At 50.4% G+C, this 21,506-nt stretch overlaps 9 protein-coding genes across 9 annotated transcripts; 4 read left to right on the top strand and 5 right to left on the bottom strand.

Annotated features, from left to right (window-relative positions):
• Window positions 1–1,637: 1,637 nt before the first annotated feature.
• On the top strand, window positions 1,638–2,354 carry N7519_004379 (DJ-1/PfpI family protein; the record flags this gene model as incomplete). Its single annotated transcript, XM_057291155.1, has 2 exons — window positions 1,638–1,644; window positions 1,699–2,354. The coding sequence occupies 2 exons, from the start codon at window positions 1,638–1,640 to the stop codon at window positions 2,352–2,354; spliced, it is 663 nt and encodes a 220-aa protein (XP_057152357.1).
• A 698-nt stretch (window positions 2,355–3,052) lies between these two features.
• On the top strand, window positions 3,053–8,327 carry N7519_004380 (uncharacterized protein; the record flags this gene model as incomplete). The annotated part of the gene is made up of 13 exons (XM_057291156.1): window positions 3,053–3,094; window positions 3,169–3,237; window positions 3,296–3,354; window positions 3,440–3,629; window positions 3,700–3,808; window positions 3,877–3,936; window positions 4,435–4,605; window positions 5,144–5,353; window positions 5,439–5,588; window positions 5,658–5,911; window positions 5,970–6,799; window positions 6,862–7,133; window positions 7,186–8,327. 13 exons carry the CDS (start codon window positions 3,053–3,055, stop codon window positions 8,325–8,327), a joined length of 3,558 nt encoding a protein of 1,185 aa, XP_057152358.1.
• Window positions 8,328–8,911: 584 nt separating this feature from the next.
• N7519_004381 (uncharacterized protein) lies at window positions 8,912–9,515 on the bottom strand (the record flags this gene model as incomplete). Its single annotated transcript, XM_057291157.1, has 4 exons — window positions 8,912–8,968; window positions 9,019–9,129; window positions 9,203–9,275; window positions 9,334–9,515. The coding sequence occupies 4 exons, from the start codon at window positions 9,513–9,515 to the stop codon at window positions 8,912–8,914; spliced, it is 423 nt and encodes a 140-aa protein (XP_057152359.1).
• Window positions 9,516–10,074: 559 nt separating this feature from the next.
• Window positions 10,075–11,521, bottom strand: N7519_004382 (uncharacterized protein; the record flags this gene model as incomplete). Its single annotated transcript, XM_057291158.1, has 2 exons — window positions 10,075–10,252; window positions 10,296–11,521. 2 exons carry the CDS (start codon window positions 11,519–11,521, stop codon window positions 10,075–10,077), a joined length of 1,404 nt encoding a protein of 467 aa, XP_057152360.1.
• Window positions 11,522–11,796: 275 nt separating this feature from the next.
• Window positions 11,797–12,691, bottom strand: sod2 (superoxide dismutase sodB; the record flags this gene model as incomplete). The annotated part of the gene is made up of 4 exons (XM_057291159.1): window positions 11,797–11,884; window positions 11,936–12,003; window positions 12,069–12,475; window positions 12,568–12,691. The coding sequence occupies 4 exons, from the start codon at window positions 12,689–12,691 to the stop codon at window positions 11,797–11,799; spliced, it is 687 nt and encodes a 228-aa protein (XP_057152361.1).
• Window positions 12,692–12,992: 301 nt separating this feature from the next.
• N7519_004384 (putative G-patch domain protein (TFIP11)) lies at window positions 12,993–15,317 on the top strand (the record flags this gene model as incomplete). Its single annotated transcript, XM_057291160.1, has 1 exon — window positions 12,993–15,317. The coding sequence occupies one exon, from the start codon at window positions 12,993–12,995 to the stop codon at window positions 15,315–15,317; it is 2,325 nt and encodes a 774-aa protein (XP_057152362.1).
• Window positions 15,318–16,736: 1,419 nt separating this feature from the next.
• On the top strand, window positions 16,737–17,776 carry N7519_004385 (VIT1/CCC1 transporter family protein; the record flags this gene model as incomplete). The annotated part of the gene is made up of 3 exons (XM_057291161.1): window positions 16,737–16,800; window positions 16,863–17,214; window positions 17,314–17,776. The coding sequence occupies 3 exons, from the start codon at window positions 16,737–16,739 to the stop codon at window positions 17,774–17,776; spliced, it is 879 nt and encodes a 292-aa protein (XP_057152363.1).
• Window positions 17,777–18,117: 341 nt separating this feature from the next.
• On the bottom strand, window positions 18,118–18,648 carry N7519_004386 (DUF4202 domain-containing protein; the record flags this gene model as incomplete). The annotated part of the gene is made up of 1 exon (XM_057291162.1): window positions 18,118–18,648. The coding sequence occupies one exon, from the start codon at window positions 18,646–18,648 to the stop codon at window positions 18,118–18,120; it is 531 nt and encodes a 176-aa protein (XP_057152364.1).
• Window positions 18,649–19,210: 562 nt separating this feature from the next.
• N7519_004387 (uncharacterized protein) lies at window positions 19,211–20,844 on the bottom strand (the record flags this gene model as incomplete). The annotated part of the gene is made up of 3 exons (XM_057291163.1): window positions 19,211–19,854; window positions 19,918–20,628; window positions 20,688–20,844. 3 exons carry the CDS (start codon window positions 20,842–20,844, stop codon window positions 19,211–19,213), a joined length of 1,512 nt encoding a protein of 503 aa, XP_057152365.1.
• Between the last annotated feature and the right edge of the window lie 662 nt (window positions 20,845–21,506).

Raw genomic sequence — 21,506 nt, forward strand, 5'->3', positions numbered from 1 at the left:
CAAAGGGACTCGGAATAACAGGGATGCCAGACAAAGAAAAGGAGGGATGAAAAGAAAAAGCCAGGGAAAGTCTTAATTTTGAAAGTTCGCCGTCGTACAATAATTTGCCCTGGAATGTCTGAAACTAAAGCTATCTTGATGCTAATTATATCGTAATTTTAATCTCCTAACCCCAAAACAAGGAATGAAAGCACTAAGCCACTTACGGGGGCTTTGCGTTCACCTGTGTCTTAGACCAGTCACGATCTTTGCTGGCTTTGACTCTCCACTCGGTTCGAGAGGTCTTGGCATTTTTGTATATCCACGATATAAGGAGTACTTTCAAGGAATATAAGGAGGTCTTGGATAAATCCCTTCGAGTACTCTCACTATTTCTGCTTTGCCTCGTTGCCTTTCTGCAGACTTCCCGGTAACATACATAAAATGGCCCAAATAGGCAATACCGAGGTGTTTACATTTGGGCTGCAGTACTTGACAACCCCGGACCAATCAGACCATCAATAGATATCGTGGCCTCAGTTGTTTTTCCATTGGCGTGCTCTGCCTTGCTAGGAACTGACTAATAAAAATACTTCGATTGGGCGCTCAAGACTCGAGATGGTCGTGTGACCTATGTGATATCAAACAGTAACCTACATATGTAGGTTGCGTAAATCTCATCTTCTGCTCATCCGTCCCTACTGAGAAACGACGTACTGCAATATTATCTGTCTGCTCAATCTCCTCGGAGTAATCGAGCCCGATGAAGGCATCCTGTGAAACTATATTTCATAACTCTCGCCGGCACAGAGTTCCTGTTTTTCTCCTGGAAATCATGACCCAACTCATATCCTGGCCTCAGAGGATCTAGCTGCATCCATATGCATGCCATGATTGCGCGCATACCGGAGATGATAGCAAACAGTCCTACTCATTTGTCCTAAAACTTGGGAGGTCTTCTGCTGACTGTTTGGCCACGCCGAGGTTGCAGAAGGGTCTTTCATGACGATGGCGATTTCTTGCATCTGGCCCTGAGCCCTTTCGATAAATTACTGCAGCACAGAAGCCAGGGGTCCGCGGCAGCCATCTTGGAAAAAGTGACTAGCTCGGATTGTCAGGACCTGAGTAGGCTTTAGGGTGATGCCCAATGCTTTTCCCACTGGTCGGGCTTCGAGAACAAGCAGGTATTGGTAGTCCCCATCTATCCTGCATAATCTCCGACTTGTATCTTGGAGCTCGGAAGCTTTCTATGGCGGCCCGGTTATTATTAAGGCGATCACTGTTCCGAGGTCCGCCGGGGAAATAAGGTTATTTTGAGCTGCCGTCGTCGGCGTCATGTTAACATATATCAGACAAATCAGACAAATAACAGCCAAGCAGATTTTCCATTGAAGCAATTCCTACGCTTTTCCCTGTTATCAAATGATACATTGGCAACCTTGGAAGCTTCGGCTCTCCTAAAACGGGTCCATTCCTGCTTACGCGCTAATCTGCTCAAAACGGACGCAAGGCTGTGGCCAAGTCATTCCAACACCTGGCCGTGCTTATAAAGACCAGATCACGCATTTTAGTGCCAACACTGATAGAAGGAACTACCTCTTAAAGAACAGATCGGAGGGCTTGCACATTATCCCTAGCAACAGCGAGACCACAAAAGAATGTCTAGTATGACCCTCACTTCCAACACATATTCCACATATTAACAGATTGAGTATCCAGAACCTCAAGACAAATCCGCCCCGCTCCGTGTGGGCGTAGTGCTGTTCCCAGGCTTTCAGGCCCTGGATGTATTCGGCCCAGTGGACTGCATCAACGTCCTCTCATGGAGCCACAGCGTGACATTCGCACTCATATCCTCAACCCTAGAGCCAGTAACAACAAAGTCACCGGCATCCACCAATGCCATAGGCCAAAGCGTGGTTCCAACCCACACGTTTGCAACAGCACCGTCTTTGGATCTGCTTCTCGTCCCCGGCGGCCTGGGCACGCGCGGCTCGAACACAGCAATCGAAGAAGCCATCTCGTACATCCGAAACGTCTACCCCCAGCTGGGTTATCTCATTACAGTGTGTACCGGCTCGGGGCTTGCAGCTAGAGCTGGGGTTCTGGATGGGAAACGAGCCACGACGAATAAGATGGCCTGGGCTGAGACTACGGGTTTGGCGGTGAATGTTGATTGGGTGCCTCGTGCGAGATGGGTCGTTGATGGTAATATCTGGTCTTCCTCTGGGGTTAGTGCTGGCATTGATGTTACTCTTGCTTGGATTGAAGAGGTCTATGGGAGTGAGGTGGCGAGGAAGATCTCAAATAGCATTGAGTATACTCAACATGAGGACCCTATTCACGATCCATTTGCTGAACTGCATGGGCTTTGAGTCGGGGATTAGGTCATGTTTGATTTCACGTTTTGTATTTATATATGGGGGTCTTCACTCTATTTGGAAAATTATGGAAAGGAAACCCAGACCGTTGCATACGACGCTGACTGTTCTATGCGAGGAAAGCGTATGCTCAACTTTGCTGATACCGTCGAGTCAATATCTGTCTATGCAACAAAATCATATTCAAATACATCTATCACACGGAGACACTGTGGCGTGCATGCATCCATGTGCGCAAGTGTCACGTAGGGTGCATATGTGATATCTTATGTCTGAGGTTAGCGACTGAGCCTGACATTGCAAGCCTGGGGCCGGCATAAGATTGCACTGGCTTTCTTGAAGTTACAGCGGCTTTCTGCGACTTCTAGAAAAAAAAGTGGTTTGTGTAATGACGGGTGTGAGTCGTATGTTGTAGATGTATCTGGAGATGACTCAAAGTGCTACATTACCGACCTGGGCAATCGAGCTATTTCCCCCATCTGCCAGGTCGTAGTAAATTTCTCATAGTCATTCGAGGACAGAACAGAGGCAGAGCTCCCAAAGCCCATAACTTCCAGCAGTTGTAGTGGATACCGTCGGTTTCTCCACCAATTTCCCATTGCGCGGGTAGCACGTGACCGCGCGCCGTTATCGACGCGCCTCAATCTCACAACTTTGCGATCAACAGAACATGAATATTCCGGCTTGTCATCATGTCTTACTATGATATTGACTCCATCTTGACTGATGCACAGGTGGGTCTATTGCGAACACATACCCCTAACACCAACCCTTAGAAATGAACAATTGCTAACATCGTTGGATCCAGAAACTGCCGTGTACATTCGAGCTTGAAGTACCCGGACTCGGTATTTTAGAGGGCAATGCGGGCGAAGATGTGAGTCTACGCTACGGTTTTCACTATCCGGCCACACAGCTTACTGACCCATGCACAGATCAAAGCCGGAACCCGGATTGATCTTCCACTATGGCTAGGTGAAATGCTCTCGATCGGGTAAGGTCCCACCCAGACCAGTCTACTCAGAGGACCAGGCATGAAGTTCATTATTTTCCTAACGCGCTATATGTGGTTGTTATAGAGCGCGTCTCGGAACGTCCCGTCTAGTTACCCTCGACATGCCCGAAGCGCTTTCGGAGCGGGTAATGAATGCCCTGAAGGCAGATCCGCGCACGCTTGACTTGCGCGCTTTGGCACCGCATTTCTACAACCTAAGCGAGCGGATCCTCGAACTCTTCGAGGAAGAAGAGATGGTCGATGTTCTCGGAGATGTAGGTGGCTCCGATCTCCGCGGCTGGTTAAAGCACCTCATTGGCCAAGCTGGGACTAACAAGCTGTCAGGCATTCAAGAAACGAGCGGCAGATATCGCTGATCATGCGCACAACTCGCGTGGTGCGGTCGGTGGCGGGGTTGATTTCCTTCGCGGGTTGGATGAGACTGAGCGACAATGTAGGTCATGTCCCTGTTTCGGATATGTGGGTGGAGGAATGAGGTCACTAACAGATATGGTTCGATAGTGTTCCGCGTTGCTCATGATCGGGCCAAGGACATGCGGATCTGGTCTGGAGAGGCGAAACGTAAGTAATACACGAGTAATGGTCTGTGACGAGGCATTTCTCATGGGCTCTGAGCTGCGCTCGCTCATGAAGGTGATACATTTTATGCGACAATATGATTCTTCAATTCTGATAGGTTGCGTGTGACGTAGGACAGGATTTTAGCCTGGTCTGAGTTTATTTTATCTTCTATACTCCGTAATCGGAATTCCTATTGGACTACAATTTAACGAAGAATATGAGACATGGAGGATGTTATAAACGAATATATCAGATCTTGACGATGTCCAATACTTTAAATGTTGACTTCCAAGCCAGGTGGAGACATAAGATTTGGATCCATGGAAATGGAATGTTGATATATCAAAACAGTTTGTATGCGATTTCTATACATTTATTTTCCCTGTCATAGAATATTGAATCAATTGATTGAATCCAGATAATTCATAGAATATAATTCATTCATACTTCGGAGTACTTCCAACTGAAACAAGAATTCTGTAACAATTATGAAGTCAGGATCTAACACTCAGGAGAAACCCCGCGTAAGGGCCAAAGTGAGACCCCACGGCCCCGATCCGATTGGTGTCGAGGAAAAAGAGCGACTTAACGCTAATAGCGAATTGATCGTCGTGGCTAAGGAGCCTATTGAATCTAGCCTCGGGGGGGCTGGAAAAAAAAAGAAGAAAAGTACGTACGGAGTACGAAGTAGAAGTAACATCTTTGAATCTTTGCAAGACTGTTGATTTTCTGTTCTTCCATTCTTCGATTCTTCCATTCCTTACCTCTCTCATGGCAACTGTCTCTAACTCGAAGGCTCAAAACAAATAACATCTACAAAGTGGGGCCTGTGACTGCACCCTTTTCTTTTTCTTTTTTGGCGACTCATCACAATTCGTTTGCGACATCGCCCTCGCTTCGTTTGACTTGTCCCAGTGTCCCGCATTCTCCCTTGAGTCTTGGGTTTGAAGGGAGAACACCTCTGTGCCTTGATTCGGGTCTATTGACTCTACAAACCTACCTTGCACTCCACAGGTTCGACCGAACCCGCCTCTGATTGCTCCCCACCTGCAACACATCTGCATCCCTCGCATCGCGCCTGCGTGTTACCCACCACCATCCAATCGATATCGATCTCCCTGGATCCATCTATTAATCTCCGATGCGGCTGGTGGATTGTGCAGGAAATTGTTACCGTGGTGTCCACTGATTGACCAGGATACTGCAGAGCTGCGTCCAAACTGGGAAACCGGGGGCTTCTTGCGGCACGTCAATTATGCGCATTCGGTAAACACTATGCCGGCAGCCATTATGGATGGGAAAACTCAAAGAAGGAGCTCGGCTGCTGGTCAGCCCGCTCCTTCACACTCTCAAGGCCCCGTATATCATCCCAAGTCTGCACCCAAACGCATCGTTTCCTCTAAAGACCACTCCTCCAGTACGTGATACCTGGACTCGCACCTGCTTGAATTGAGTGTCAAAACTCAGGGTTAATTGATTAAAGCTGACATTGCTTCTTCAAGACTTGTCAGAACGTCCTCAGCACCCATCACTGTCCCGTGTCAAGGGCCGAGCGAATATGTTCACTCCGCCTCGAATGAATGCAGAGGTCTCATGGCTAAGAGACCAGTCACCTATTCACCCGGGCACAAAGACCCCGGTCCGCTCATCTGGTATGTCTTCCGATTACCAGCGGCGTTGGATGGATCTAGAGCACAAGTGACTGATTGTTTGTGGCTCAGAAACCCCCGAACCCGGTACCCCTACACTAGTAAACCCTGCCTCGGCTCTCTTGCAGGATCTACTCAAAGAAGAACGCGCACACCGAAGTTCTCGAGGAACCATATCAGACCAATTCAAAGAAAATGCTCCTCAGACTCCCGAGACCACTCGAACCCAGGAAGATACTGCATCTGAAAAAGCACGCAAAGCGAGTGATGTTTTCTCTGCCGGTCAGAGAAAGCCAAAAGAAATGGGCATGCGGGAAATGGACCAAGTGAGTCATAAGCACGGGAACCCCATATGCACTAGTTGACTAGCTGACTCGTTTGAAGTATGTCTCGAAAATGAACAAGCTCAATTTCGATTTGAAGCTCGAGGTCTTCCACCGCACACAACAGATGGCTATCTATGAAAAGAAGCTGGAGCGGATGGCTGAGATGGAAGAACAACTCGCGCACATGGATGAGTTGATAGCAGAAGTGGAGGAGCTTCGAACCACCGAGAAGGACAACCAGATCCTGCGTGATTCCAACGAGCAACTACGCATCGACCTTGACAAGCGAGATATGGCTGTTACCGAAGCCGTCGAGCTCATCTGCCAGTTGGAATCGAAGATTGACATGTTGGAAAATGGCGGCCGGGCCTCCAGGCTGTCTATGTCCCGGCCTATGACCGCCGATGGGTCCGAAGCCTTAGCAACGAAATCCCGGGCCATGGTAGACATCCCAGAGAGAACCTCTTCTAAGCGAAATTCAAGTGTCTTGAGCGTAGCTCAGCGCCAGACATCTTCTGAGCTACGCAAACTTTCGAAAGCACCCTCCTTTCTACGAGCGGACAACAAAAGTACTGCCACTTTGCGAAGCCTTTATGCTCCCGAAGAAGAAACCCAATCACGCACTGCAAAGACTGAACTTACGAAATCAGAAAGCTTCCACACGACTACCGAGGTTATGGAGCCTGAGTCACCCAGATTGAGCGTTCTGAGTGAATGCAGTGAGCTGAATCCGTTCGACACGCCTACGAGGTGGCAAGAATTTGACCAGCTCGAGATTCCTGTTCGGAGATCGTCTTCGACAGGCAGCTTGGATAGCTATGTTCCCCCGCTGGGCGGGAAGAAAGCAAGAAAGATCAGATTGATCGGTGGATGCAGTCCCGCGAAGACGTGAACCAGACTATAATCACGAGACGCAGGAACCGAGCATCATCTGATGCTACCATGGCTAGCATTCCCAGTTTTACAACAGACTTGTATGCTCCCAAGCCGCGCGGACGTGGGCGACTGGATGCATCTCTCTTCGGAGGCGTCAGGCTTCCTCCCACTCCTGACACTATGAGTACGGCATATGCTACCGGTGCCAACCGATCGAATGGGTCGAATGGGAGCATTACAGCTCGGAAGAGCCCGCAGACTGAACAGGATTTGTTTTTCTCTGGTAGGCGAGTTAACCGCCCACGTTCGGCGGAAGAGATGGCCAGTCGCTACAGTTTTGATGGCAGTGAGGTTGATGATAGCATGCAAACCAACTGCAGTGGTACTCCACGTCTCAGGAGTCACAGCTGACGAGTCGCGCACTATCTTGCCCTCATTCAACACTGTTTCCTCCAAAGCCAGCGCCCTTCTTGGGCCCGGAAGCCCCAACAACCCTGCTATCGAGACCTTTGGAGATCTGTATCACGCAAATGCCAACGAAGCATCAACACCAACAATTAAACGTGTCCGTAGCCCAACCAAAGCTATGACTCCGGAGGCACACACTAGTGACCGCAACTCTTCATCGCCACTCACACCTCAAGACTGGGTTGCCGCTGCAAAGCAGAGTCCACGGACTTGCAAGCCCAAGCCCCTTGAGATCCGCCAGGGAATTCAACAGACAGAGCTGCCAGCACGCACTGCCGTCAGGCCAGCTTCCTTCCATGACGACAGCAGCATCGCTTCTGATCCAAGCGAGCCCGAAGTCCCTGGTATCCCAACACTTGACATGACCACTCTGGACATCCTGGAACAACCTCTCGACCTCGGCCAGTCAAAGCCTAAATCTGAAACCAACCACGAGCCCCGTCGACGCCTTAGTTTCATACCTCCATTCTTCAACCGGTCAAGCAACAACCCCCGTCGTGTACAAGGCTCCCCAGTTCCGAACGAATTTGAAGACGACGATGAAGAGGGCGCCCCGTCTCCAGTAATTCCCAAGACCAGAACAATGGGCGGCGCCTCTCAAAGACCCATGTCTCAAATAATCACCGCCCCAACTGACCTATACTCTTCCAACCCCCCAATCCACAATGGAGAGCAGCCCCAAGCCTTCAGACCACGAGGATTCCCGCAATCTTTGACAATGTCAACACTTGCCGACCACCCCGGCTCCGCAACAGTCTCAGGACGCCCCTCCACATCCCATGGCATAGAACACAAGCGGCGCAGCTCACTTGGCATCTTCGGCTGGATGAAGGGTAAACGTTCTGATTCCGTGTCCGTCCACGGCATGGAGAAGTCCATTGACTCCGCGCCAAAAGAGAATCGCGCTCCCTCGCGTCTAGCCTACGAAACTACTCATGGGCTTGGAATCCCGCGCGCCGAGACACCGGACTCTATGGAGGCCCACGTTAGACCCCATTTCGAGATGGTTGTCCATTCTGATGAACATGCAAGACGCCCTCGGTATATGGGCCGTCGTGCTCGCAGGGGCTGAGCTTCTATATGGCTGGTCATTACGGCTTCACTCCTCATTGTCTGTTTCCTTACGTCTCTGCTGCCTCCATCCCACTTCTTTTTTTCATTTTGTACTATATGATACCCGGCCCTGTGTGCACAGTAGCATGGCTACATTGATTTTTGCTCTTATTTTTCACTCCATATGTGAGTTATGAGCTCGTTCCACCTCATTTCATGTTCTCCTTTCTTGATGCATGCGAATAATGACCAGGCCTATGCATTTTTGTCAATGCTTTGACGTCGACCCTGCTGGCAGGGTTGATCTGAAATGTGTTACATCGTCTAGTATGCTACGTTACAGAGTAATGATTCTACCGAAAGTGACATACGATCTGAAGTTATCCCAATCAGGCCTGTATTGTGTTATCACACGAGTTGACTAATTGATAGTACTGTAATGAGCACAAACCTGTTCTCCCTCCACTTCGTATCTTCATCATGTCTTGGATGATCCTTCCTGACCCGTAGCCCCGACCCTGCGGGGCGGACCGATCGTTCTTATCGCTGTACGGAGACATATCACTTAGAAGGGCGAATCATTTGCAGTCTTCGATTGCAGGCTTACTTCATCCCCCCAGGGGCGACAACAAGAGTACTGTAGACGTCAGGGTTTCCCTCCTAGTAGGTATTAGCAAGACGTCAATCAGGCAGGGGTATCGAAGTCTTACAATGTGCGTCTTCGTGATGTGGCGACGGAGGTTCGAAGCCATATGTTTTGTCTTTAGCGCCTTGTTAAAATCATTGCAGAAGGGACACTTGTATGCGCAGGGAGCGATTATCTAGGTGCAATGGGTGTTAGCAAACGTTCTCAAGAAGAGTTACAGACCCTGGAAGGGTGTTTGGGGTACGCACCAGCTCGGCAAAGTCGAAAGGCCAATCCTCCTGGACGTGGTTTGGGCAGTCACAAATCCGTTTTTTGGTTCGTCTGATATAGGATATTCATTAGCCAGGATCAATGTAGGTGGGTTGACTTCGAAACTTACGACCAACGTCGGGGCGGGTTGATGCTATATCCCCTCCAGTAGCTTCCGTAGCTGCCCTGGGATGTCGAGTCAGTACCGGTACTAGTGCCAGTGGAAGTGCTAGTGCCAGTGTTGGGGCCGGTGTTGGGGGCAGGGTCAGGGTAGTCATTGTTCCCAGCGCTGGGAGTTTGAGGAGCGGACATCGTGATGGATATCGCGAGTACGAGTTGGGTAAGGTTGGGTAAGGTTGGGTTGATGTGGTAATAGACGTAGACCAGGAGAGGAAGTAGAGAGAGGAGAAAGCAGAGAAGTTATATTGCAACCACCTGAAGAGCCAGGCAGCAGAGGTGTCAATGGGTGTGTTGTCTTATTCAATGTCGAGTTTTGACAGATGACTTCAATGTAGCGAAGACGAGTGTGAATGGAGCACGTGCTGGGTGGAAGAGGGTGCTTAAGCTCATCATAAACAAACGGATGTCTGCAATTGACCTCGAGAGTTGTTACATATGCGTAGACATGTTAGCAGCCCTTCGACGCTGTTAGTCCTGGATAGGCTACTTGAAGCAAAGGCACAGGGTGCAGCATCACTCGAATGCAGAATATCAGAATATCAGTATCAAATTCAGGTAACTCCAAGCTCCAGGTCTTCCAGTTTTGTCCCAACTCCGTCTTTTTTCTTCCAAAACGCCCAAAAGACATGATATGTATACAGTAAGTCGAAGCAGAAACAGATGCCCTCTCCAATAGATCTCAGCCCAAGGCCTAATACCACTTATTTCCCTCCTCCCCAAGCTTCTTCTTCTTCGGATTCAGTGAAACAACCCGCTGCCCAGGAAGCGTATCCGCCGTAAAAGCCGCCTCAAAGATACTGGCGATCCCACGCTTAGCGTAATGCGCAAAAGAATCATAATCATCTCTCTTCCCATTAATAGCCCCCCCACTCAATCCCATCCGGCGTAGTCCCGTCCCCAAGATCACTCCACCGCGTAATCACAATAGATTGCTTGAATCTACGATCCACCAGATCCTCACTCAGCTTGACCTCAGTCAGATACTCAGTCGGACACTCAGGACACCTCCGCATCGGCCGACAGAACCCACACAGCGTCGTCAGCGCATTCGGATCAAACGCCTGTCCCGCAATCCGGTCCTTTACCCGGTGCTCGAGTGCCTGCAACCCACCACTACTCCGCGGCCGCGGAATATGCTCCAGCGCACACTTACACGCCGGCATGAGCTCGCCGTCCCGCCAGTGCGCGCACACACTAAAGTACGGACAGTAGTCTTCGCGCGAGTACAGCAGCATGCGCTGCGCGGACGGCGTGAGAGCCGGCGCCGCAAAGGTCTGGCTGGTGACGCGCATTAGGAGCCTGCCTTCGTGGATGTGGAAGCGCGATGTATGCGACCAGTTATCTCGCTGCCAGCGTCGACCGAGTGCGTCTGGGGCCAGTCCGTAGCTGGGGCCGAAGCGGTGGGCGCGCATGGCTAGTTGCACGAATGCGAAGGGCAGGTTGCGGCCGTGGGTTATGCGGTGGCGGGGTGGGGGTTTCAGGGCGTTTCTTGAGTTTGAGCAGTTGAAGAGCGGGTTTAGGACGTGGCTTGGGCGGATACGTTCGGTTCCTTCTTGTGTGCGTCGGTGGTATTGTATGCAGGGGAAGCAGAGGAGGTGGTGCGGGAGGGAGATGTCCAGACTGGAGAGGAAGTTAATTTTGTGCGTGTGGTTGTCTGGGTTGTCTAGAGCCGCGAGGTATCTTGGGCCTAGTCGTCGGTATAATGTGATGCTGGCCATTGCTAGGCTTGCTGCTTCGGCGGGATTCAGATAACCTGCTATTTGCGCCCATAGCTTTGGTGGGAGACTTGCTATATCGCCCTCGCCGGGGGGTCGGTGATCATTTTGCTCGTGGGTTGGAGAGCTGGCATCGTTGAGGTCCAATGCGCCTAGCGTATGGATGATTTCCGTGTAGTCCCTTCGCTCACCCAGTTGTAAGTCCACTTGCGCATGTAATTCCCTGTATTTGAGTCTATGGGCGTGCAATGGAGCCAGCTCTGGCATTGGAGGGGCTTCCTCGATACTGGAGCGCGCGGCCAGTCGCAGGTCTGTTGTCGATCTGCTACCCTTGCGAAGGGTTTGACGTGATTTCTTGGGACGCAATGCGTTGGAGAAAAATGACTTGAAGCCATTCTTCTGGCCAGGACTTTCTGCCGACATAATGGAGTTGGCAATAAATGCAAGTGTTCGAGGCCCAGTTGGAGAATATCGGGGTCTTGTGTTTCGGATGCTTGCGGTGATCTTCCGCATTACGCGGTCCGCCCGGCCCGGCCTACGAGATTGGTTGACATTTGATAGGAACAAGAAATAGCTGAATAAAATAAAATCTTATAGTACCAGATAATTGATAATATTGAAAACACATGCTACAATACAGGGGAAATTAAGCGCATATCATAGCAGCATTTACAAAACGAATAGCGTTCCAACTTTATTTAAGTGAAGCGCTTCTCGACGGTCTTCCAGTTGATGACATCCCAGATGGCGGAGAAGTACTCGGCCTTGCGGTTCTGGTATTGGAGGCTAGAGAAATGGTTAGTATAGGCAAAGGACCATCTAAACAGGAATTCTTACTAGTAGGCGTGCTCCCAAGCGTCAATACCGAGCAGAGGCTGGAACTGGCCGACGACAGGGTCCTGGTTCTGGTAAGGAGTTAGTAACTAGAACAGTTCATATCAAAGGCGAGTAATCGCTGTTCATAACTTACAGCATAGGTGCGGATGCCGATCTGTCCGGTCTGCTTGTCCTTCACGAGCCAAGCCCAGCCACTGCCCTGGATGCCAGCGAGAGCAGCGTTCATCTTGGACTGGAACTCGCCGAGGCTACCGTAGGTGGAGTCAATCGCCTTGGACAGAGCACCAGAAGGGGGCTCACCACCGCCGGCACTCTTGGGGGCAAGGTTCTCCCAGAAGAGAGTGTGGTTGAGGTGGCCACCGCCGTGGAAGTTGACAGCGGGCTTGAGAGCGATCTGAGTAGCGATGTCGCCCTTAGCCTGAGCCTCCTGCAGCTGCTCAAGGGTGTTGTTGTAGCTGGTCACGTAGGTGTTGTGGTGGTTCTTGTGGTGAACCTCCATGATCTTGCCGGAAATGGAGGGCTCAAGGGCGCCATAGTCGTCTTGTTTTAGATGTTAGTCTAAATGACTTTACTCCAAATATATAGATACAGTTTCTCTAAGCTCCAAGCGGTACTGAAACACCCCTACTTACAGGAAAGGTCGGGGAGGGTGGCCTTGCCGCGGGCAAAGGTCAAGCCCGCAGCTCCGGCCTTGGAGGTAGCCGAAGCTCCCGAGCGAAGGGCAACGCGGGCCGAGTTGTTAAGAAGAGCGGCCATTGTGAATGTATATGTTGAGGACTAATATGCGGCGAGAAAGAATAAAGAGGGTGTCAATTGTGAGATGAATGAATCCAAAGGAAAAAAGTGGCAGCGGAGCTATGAAGTAACCGACCTAAACGTCATCTTGTTTTCGTCGGTTCGGAGCTCGGTTGTTCCGCTCCGGTCCCCACGTGAATTTCATGAGCTCTTGACTGAGACTCATTATTTCACATGACACTACTTGCTCATTTTTACTCTTTCGCTGAAAACAGAGGGGACAGTTGATTTGGCCACTAGCTGCCAATGAGCCCCTGAAGAGATGGAGTCGCCTTCGTTTTCTGGCCAAAAGCGCAAGGTCGCTGACATGAGCTCCGATGAAGAAGACGCGCGCCCGACCACCGGCTTTCGTGGGTTCGCCAGAGCTGCCTCTCGTTCCTTGACACCTCCCACTATGGGTGGACTAGGTAGCGGAGCCCACAACAACCGAAACACCATGGCCAACTCTCGAGGTGGAGGATCGTCACGAGGTGGGAAAGCCATGGGAGGTGGCGGTGGAGGGGGAGGAGCCAACAGTTTTGCCGCGCGCATGATGGCAAAGATGGGCTACAGGGAAGGACAAGGTCTCGGAACTACTGGCCAGGGTATCGTCAATCCGATTGAGGTACAGGCGCGACCTCAGGGTGCAGGCTTGGGCGCAGTGAGCGAGAAGTCGAAAAAGACTCGCGAAGAAGAGCGACGAGCAGCTGCACAGAGGGGCGAAATTCTCGAAGACAGCTCCGAGGAAGAACGGCAGCGGCGACGAAAGAAGAAGGAGGAGCGCAAGGCACAGGGTCGGAGCGCCACAGGTACACCGATCCAGCGTGCGAAGCCCAAATTCCGCACAGCGCGTGAAATTGAAGATGATATGGAAGGACTGGAAGTTCCTAATGTTCTCAAATCGCTCGTCGATGCCACCGGAAAAGAGCAGCGTGTTCTTACTTCGACTGCTGGCCTGATGTCGACACAACAATTCGTCAGCCAAGAGGAAGGAGAAGCGTTAAAGATTACCCAGCGAGCTCGGAATGACCTGGAAGCATTTGCGGATGAGTGGAAGGGATTAAAGGAGAGAAAACAGTTCATTGAACTCGAAGAAGCTCAGGTGGTGGACGAATTGGATGCATATCAATCCCGGGTCAACCATCTCACGGGCCTAATCGCCGCAGTGGAAGAACTGGACATCTTTGAAAACGACGAAAGCATCGCGACCAAATTCGACGAGTTAACCAACAAGCTTGAAGATTTGGAATCCAAATATCGAGATGCTGTCGATGAGCATCGACTCCCTGAGACCGCAGTCGCGGCTCTACATCCGTTATTCCGCCAGGCCATGGAGGAGTGGGAGCCTCTGCAAGATCCCACTTTCCTCGTGTCCAACCTCACTCGTCTTCAGCCTCTTCTGTCTCGCACGAACGGGTTAGAAGAACCCCGGAAACGGGCATCCACCTCACCTTACGAAACGATGATCTATACCCTCTGGCTCCCACGAGTGCGCTCAGCACTCCTGAATGATTGGGACGTCTACGATCCATCCAAAGCAACCGCGCTGGTCGTGGCCTGGAAGGCGATTGTACCGCCATTTGTGTATGCAAACGTTCTCGACCAATTGGTCATTCCCAAAGTGGGCCTGGCCCTGAAGAATTGGAAACCTCGAGCTAGTCGACGACATCCCGGCTCTGAACAGGATGGAAAGTTCCCGTGGTGGCTTTTCACTTGGCTCCAATACTTGGATGAACGGCACACAAACCCGAAACAGCCCACTGGTCTCATGTCTGACGCGAAGAGAAAGTTCCGCTCGGTACTCGATACATGGAGTCTGCGCAAGGGCCTAGTCGACCGCGTTGAGATCTGGCGGGATGCCCTAGGATCCGAATTTGATGTATGCCTACGCAACCACCTGCTGCCACGCCTTGCGCGCCATCTCCGCGAGGACTTCACCGTGAACCCGCAGGATCAAGATCTCACGGCGCTCAAGGATGTCTTATGCTGGAAGGTATTCTTCCAGCCTAACGTCATGGGACTATTACTAGTCTCTGATTTCTTCCCGAAGTGGCACGAGATCCTCTACATCTGGCTCACCAACGACCCCAACTACGAGGAGGTTGGAGCTTGGTTCTCTTGGTGGCGCGCTCAGATACCGGAGGAGGTCAACGAGCTTACCATCGTCGACGATGAATGGAACAAGGGCTTGCAAACTATGGACCTTGCCTTACAGCTGGGTGACCGTGCTGCTGCCGAACTCCCGCGTCCAACTACGGCACGGGCGCCGCTTCCTACTCGGGAAGATAAGGTGGCGGCAGCCGCTGCAACTGCCGCTGCGGCTGCCCCTGAACCTCGGGTTAAGGCACCAGTCGTGGAAGAAGTTGCGTTCAAGGATATCCTGGAGGGCTGGTGTTTGGAGCAGGGGCTTATCATGCTACCCTTGCGTGAGGCCCATCCACAAAATGGCCAGCCCCTGTTCCGCATTACGGCTAGTGCCACGGGCAAGGGTGGAGTCGTGGCGTTTGTCCAAGGAGATGTGGTGTGGGTGCAAAATAAGAAGGCTAAGGAGATATGGGAGCCAATGGGATTGGAGGATCAGCTGGTTGAGCGTGCGGAAGGCCGATAAGCGACCGGTCTTTTTACTGTGCATCAAGTGGATTGACATTGTGAACAAAAATGTACCTATTCAAGATATCCAACCTTTGCCCTAGGCGAGGATTGCAATAGGCCCATGCCTTACATATTGCTGAGCAAACCTTGGTATGTAATCCAAGCTACATATTCGACCGTCTCTGGTACAACCAGGCGTTCAGCAAGACTGGCCTCGGGAACAACCGAGATATTACTCCTGATGTCTTACATGATGTCATATGTGCAAGAAGAAAGATGTATATTGTTAAATTTGAAGATGCAATAATTTACTAACTCTAACACTATCTAGACTATAAACCAATGGCATTCCTATAGGTCTCCGAGGGTTTAGGGAAAGACAACAGTGGCTGTAGGATACGTCGCCTACGCTTTGTTTCCATTATCTTTGATGTTTGTGTTCGTCCGTGCACCCTAATCCTCACATATCACCAAACAATTCATAAAGACTGTGTAATGATGTTTAACTGAGGAGTGTCGGGTTGTGATAGGCGTCCGTCCACTGTACTTTCCGAAAAAGGTAATTCCGATCATTTTAGAATGCTCGGGATACTCGTTCTTTTCTTCAGCTAACCCTCGGAGATAACAGACTCCAGCTTTTCGGGTATCCGAATACTAGGAGTCAAGAGTAAAAAGTTCCCTCTGTTCAACGCTGTATATGGAGGACTCCGGAGTTAACAATCGGACCGGGTGAATATCAAAATGGGAAAGCCGCGATCGTTCCGGGCCCTTGAATAATATAGCCAACCAATCAGAATCCATTAAATAGCCTAGTGGATCTACAGATCTCCAATGGACCCACCGGAATGCGGGTCGCCGTTTGCAGCCAATCACATCACAGGCAAAGGTCAGCACAACATACTTCACCAATCGTATCAGTTGAATTTGAAGTGACTTCCAAGGTTGTTGCCATTTTCTCACCAAAAGTGGACAAAGCTCATTCCTTGCAGCTCCTAGACCTTCAATTGACTGTCAATGCTGACATTTGAGAGCCCGGTGATTGGTCCTGGGCCCCTCTTTGGCGACTAAACCTCCATTATTTCCTGTTTGACTTGCATTATCTGTGGGCTTTTGTCGATTTTTTTCCTATGGCGCCTGAATTGATTACTGAGACTGGTCAGAGTCCGTGGGACTGGATTTTAAAAGGGGTGAGACGCGGCCGATTGTTGTAGATGATTCTTTTTTTCTTCTTCTCTTCATACTTCGTCTCATAGTCATTGTTGATGTCCGTCAAAGACTAAGACACGCATACGGATTCTTTGCTGGATTAAATAAAGTGCAATTACTTCCCAGCTCAGCCTTCATCATCTTGTCCTCTCCCTCTCGCCGACTTGTAATTGCGTGGTGAACTTCTGCTGTACATCGTACCTTGGTAGCAGTTTTCCGGATCAGCATCATGGCATTCCTCTTCATTAAGCAGAAGCTTTTCCCTACAAACGATGCGGACAAAATACGATCAGGTAAGTAATGGAAAGAGGATACACACAGAGAGAGGCATATACTTACAACAATTCAACTCCAGGCAAGCGCCTCCTCGCCCGCATTGACGACGATGATACCATCCGCGGAGACTCCGATCAAGATCTCGAGTCCCAAAGCACCCGCTCCTACGATACCTTCGGACGGTGCAACAGCCCGGACGAATCAACATCAACCACCGCCAGCAACTCCAGCACTCGCGTGCGCATCAACCCGCGTATCGTCTCAGATGCCATTCTCGGCCTCTCAGACGGGCTGACCGTACCCTTCGCCCTGAGCGCCGGTCTATCCGCACTCGGAAACACAAAAGTGGTTGTGCTGGGTGGACTCGCTGAGCTGGCAGCCGGAGCCATCTCAATGGGGCTTGGTGGATACGTCGGCGCAAAGAGTGAAGCGTAAGTCGTCCACACATGGCAACCAATCATCCACATGTCCTAATGAACACCAGTGAATCATACCAAACAACAGTCCGTGAAACACAACAGTTAATCCAGACGGATTCACAAGAGACTCGCGCCATGGTGTGCGAGACCTTTTTCTCCGTACGGGCTGTCAGACTCGGCGGTTGCGGATATCACGCGTGACTTGCATGCGTCTCAAGACCGCCTGCTTGAGTTCCTGATTACTTTCTATCATCGTGAGACGGCCCCTGACTGTAACCAAGCGTGGACTTCGGCCATCACTCTCGCGCTGGGTTATTTTATTGGCGGATTTATTCCGCTTATCCCGTACTTCATTGTTTCGCAGGTTATGACAGCGCTGTACTGGAGTATTGGTGTTATGGCGATTACCCTGCTTGTGTTTGGGTATGTTAAGACCTGTGTTGTGCGAGGCTGGTCTGGCCGGGCCAATGTGCTGGCTGCGATCTGGGGTGGAGTGCAGATGTGTTGTGTCGGAGGTGTCGCTGCTGGCGCGGCGATTGGATTGGTTCGATTCATTGACATGGGCAGTACTTGATTAGCCTGGTGGTCATGGTACTGATGATTTTCACGTTGCATTAAGCGCTCACGGCATTGCAGCAGTCGGAGTTTTGCTTTCTCTCTACTCCTACTGTTTTTCATTCTGGTTTGACTCGGCCATGGGTCTATCAGCGGGCGTTTCGGGGGGCTATAAAAAGCTTTACTATACACATTTAGCGAAGCGTAATTCATTTCACATTGACAATATCAAGTTACATGATTTCAAATACGAAAAAGCATTAGTACTGGTTACCTTAGGTATATGGATATATGAGACAAAGAATCACCCACTCAACGCAATCCCAACCAACTTCTTCGCCTTATCCGACAACTGAATCTTCAAAGCCTCCTCCCTCCCCCGCTCCGACATCTTCCCCAAGTCTTCCTCAAAATGTCAACCATCTTCTCCTCATCTGCGATCTCCGCCTCAAACTTATCAAACTGATCATCCAAAAAGACAAGACAAGCAACATCCTCCAAAGTCTGCGTATCAGAATCTCCCTGCTTAAGATCCGCCTTGCGCACCAGAGCGCCAACCCTCGCCGCCTCCTCGGCCGAGTACCCGCTCTCAACACAGATCTGCTCGACCAGCGCAGCCTGTCGCCTCTGCAGGCCCGCCCGCCACGAGTGATACCCGATCTTTGTGGCGGGGTAGCTGTCCCGCGGCACTTCCCAACGGCGCAGGTGTTGGGCGCGGATTGCGAGCTGAAGGAGCTCTGGTGCGGAGGGGTTCAGGGTTGAGAGGTAGCTGGTCATTTTTTGCGCATAGTGCAGTTCGTACGGGATTGGGCCGGTGGCTGTTTGGGTTTGGCGGGGATCGTCGGCGTGCGCTGCGTCGATGCGCTCGAGGGCTGTCTCGAATTTGGTCATTCTTGTGAGGTTGGATGCGGACAATGAGGTAGGTTGTCTATTTTGAGTGGTGTGGCCTGGCGAGAAGAGTTTAGGCTTGGGATCAATTGGACTTGTTTGCGCTTGAGAGCTGTCTGAGTCGATTGATATGCGGTTTTGGATAAGAATGTACGCTATTCCAGATATGGCTTAGTGTGAGTCGTAACTGGACGCTTCTAATTGGTGGATGGATTTGTATACATCGAGGGATCCATCCACCTGATGGACATCCGGATGTATCGTGCATCGTACAACTACATACATGTTGACTTCACAAAGCAATGACACCGATGGCTAATTATTATGATCATGACCGTTATATCTCTTTCTATTAAAACATCCAATTCAAAGTGACACCACAAGACAATGGTGGATAATCTCTACATATCTATCTATAGGATTTGGTCTTGCACATGAACTTTGAACAAAGACACCTACATAACATCAGTATCCGGCCTGCTGGGGATTAGCCTGCGGGGAACTGTTTCTGGACCGAGCACTGTCGTAATTACAACACGCAGCAGCAACAAAAATTAGATCACAATCACGATGAAGTGCTGCTCTTTTTCGGGAACACAAGCAGCTCTTGCGAAACATCCGAGGGTGTCTCCACCTGATAAGGCTTCTCCTTTTCAAAGATGCGTGCCACTTCCTCCAGGGATAGGCCTTTAGTCTCCGGGAGAAGGAAATAGATCGTCGCCATGAAAATCACAAGACAACCCAGATACACCGTAAAGTACTTCCAGTGGATTGCATCCAAGGCGACCGGGTTTATGAACTGGTTGAAGAAGCAAGCCATTGAATCGGTGGTCAGTGTAATGGCAAGGCCCTTGGCGCGGAGCTGGAAGGGCAGGATTTCAGCTGGGTATGCAATAAACAAAGGCATATATGCCATATCGTAAGCGCTGCAAAAGAGGAAAAGCATGGGAACCACCGCAATGCCGGCCTCTAGCACATGTAGCTCTTGGAAGAGACCAGACATAGTCGTCGCGGCAGATAGATAGATGAACATCAGCATTGTTGCGCTTAGCCAGAGTTTCCGTCGACCGTATCGGTCTGCTGCCATTGCTCCACCAACCGCGAAGCACAGGTTCCACACCTGCATGCTTATATTGATGGCAGCTTGGTGAGATGCGTTATATATACCGACTGATTCTAGAATCGGTGCTAGATAATAAGAGACCACGCCTGCAACGAGAAACTTGGTTAGAAAAACGGACTGTAAGAAAAGGGGACTTTTTTTTCCCATACCATTTCCTGACCATTCTTGCATGAAGCCCAGAATCACACAGATGGATAAACGATGCATGTTGCTCCGGGTTGCGAAGAAACTGCTCCAGCGGCGGCAGCTCTTGTCGGCCTCCGCATTGATGCTCTTGCAAATCTGGTAGAATTCGTCCTGAACAAGTTCGTCGTTTTCATCCCCGTTGGCGTGATATCTCGCCAGTATAGCCATCCCATCCTCTTTCCTGCCCCGAGAGACCAACCATCTGGGGCTCTCGGAAACAAAGCAAAGTCCTATCAATTGAAGGACTGGATAAAACACCTGCGTCAAGCAGGGGAGTTTCCATGACCAACTCCCTGCAATTGTGAGCCCAGCAAAACCAATAGTGGCCGATGTGATTGACCCGATGAACCAAAGAGCGTTGTATAGACCTGTGAAGGTCTGTCGCTGGCGTGGATGAGAGGATTCGGTAATGAGCAATGGTGCAGCAGTTTGTGAGATGCCAACTCCCATTCCAGCCAGAACACGAGCACCAAAGAAGACCCAGTGATCTTGCGTGGAAATTTGAATAATCGAGGCAATGATCACTAGGGAGGAACCGATGAGAACACAGATCCTCCGCCCCAGATTGTCGGCGATGTAAGATCCAGGGATGAACGCGCAAAAAGATCCCAGCGAGACAGCTGCGATAATAAGACCTCTCTCATTTGCGTCGAGTCCTTTCAAGAAAGTTGAGACTGGTTTTGTTTTGTTTAGCCTTGTGTTCTTATATAGATATATAAGACAAGATGCTTACATTCGGGAAGCACCAGAAGGCCATTGATCATGCTAGCACAATATCCAGCCGTGGCTGATGCAGATAGCATAAACCCGATCCCCAGGTTTAGTCTCCGCAGCCCTGGATCTTTCATCCAGTTGCTGTTGGTGTTGTTCTGTAAGACCTTGGAGGCCATATTTGGCGATGTGCTGGGAAGGCAGTGAAACTCGTGGAGTATTTTTCCGAACCTACAACCCGAGCTGTCAAGCTCGTATATTTAAACACTAAAGATTAATTCGTAAAAAAAAGCTCCGAATGATAATCCCGCCCCAACATTCCTCACATTTGTCCAGGACCCGAGCTCTCCGCGCGAGGTTACAGCTGTAGCTAAGGAGTAGGAATGTAGGGAGGGAAGTCAAATGATCCGATCACCGGACAATATTTCTTAGTTTGCTCTAATCCAAGAGTCTGGATGTGATACGCCTGTCAACATGCCTGCTTACAGATGGCGATTGGAAGGTGAGCTTCCAAGGCCTTGGTGAGCTCGGATGCTTCAGGAATGCTTGTAGCTCTCATAGCTCTGTCCCCTCACCTTTGGCCACGGGGATCGTTTCCTCAGTTGCCTAAGTTTAGCCTCGGGATTCGTAGCTATAGCCTCTGTATGGATTCCCTTGATTATTGATTCGCGTTAGATCGACTCACCCTTGTGCAGGGACTTGTCTCTGGGGAAACGCTGTAAGGAAGAGATCCTCCACAGACCTTATAGGGAACTGAATTGCATTTCCTTTTCTTCCTTGATTTTGAGAGCCAGTTCGGTGTACCTCCTCTAGCTATCCTACGTCACTTGATATTTGAAAA

This window comes from Penicillium mononematosum (assembly GCF_028829835.1).
Source record: "Penicillium mononematosum strain IBT 11891 chromosome Unknown utg000002l:1.0-8112719.0:1.0-8118358.0, whole genome shotgun sequence".
In the NCBI taxonomy this organism is placed as follows: Eukaryota; Fungi; Ascomycota; class Eurotiomycetes; order Eurotiales; family Aspergillaceae; genus Penicillium; species Penicillium mononematosum.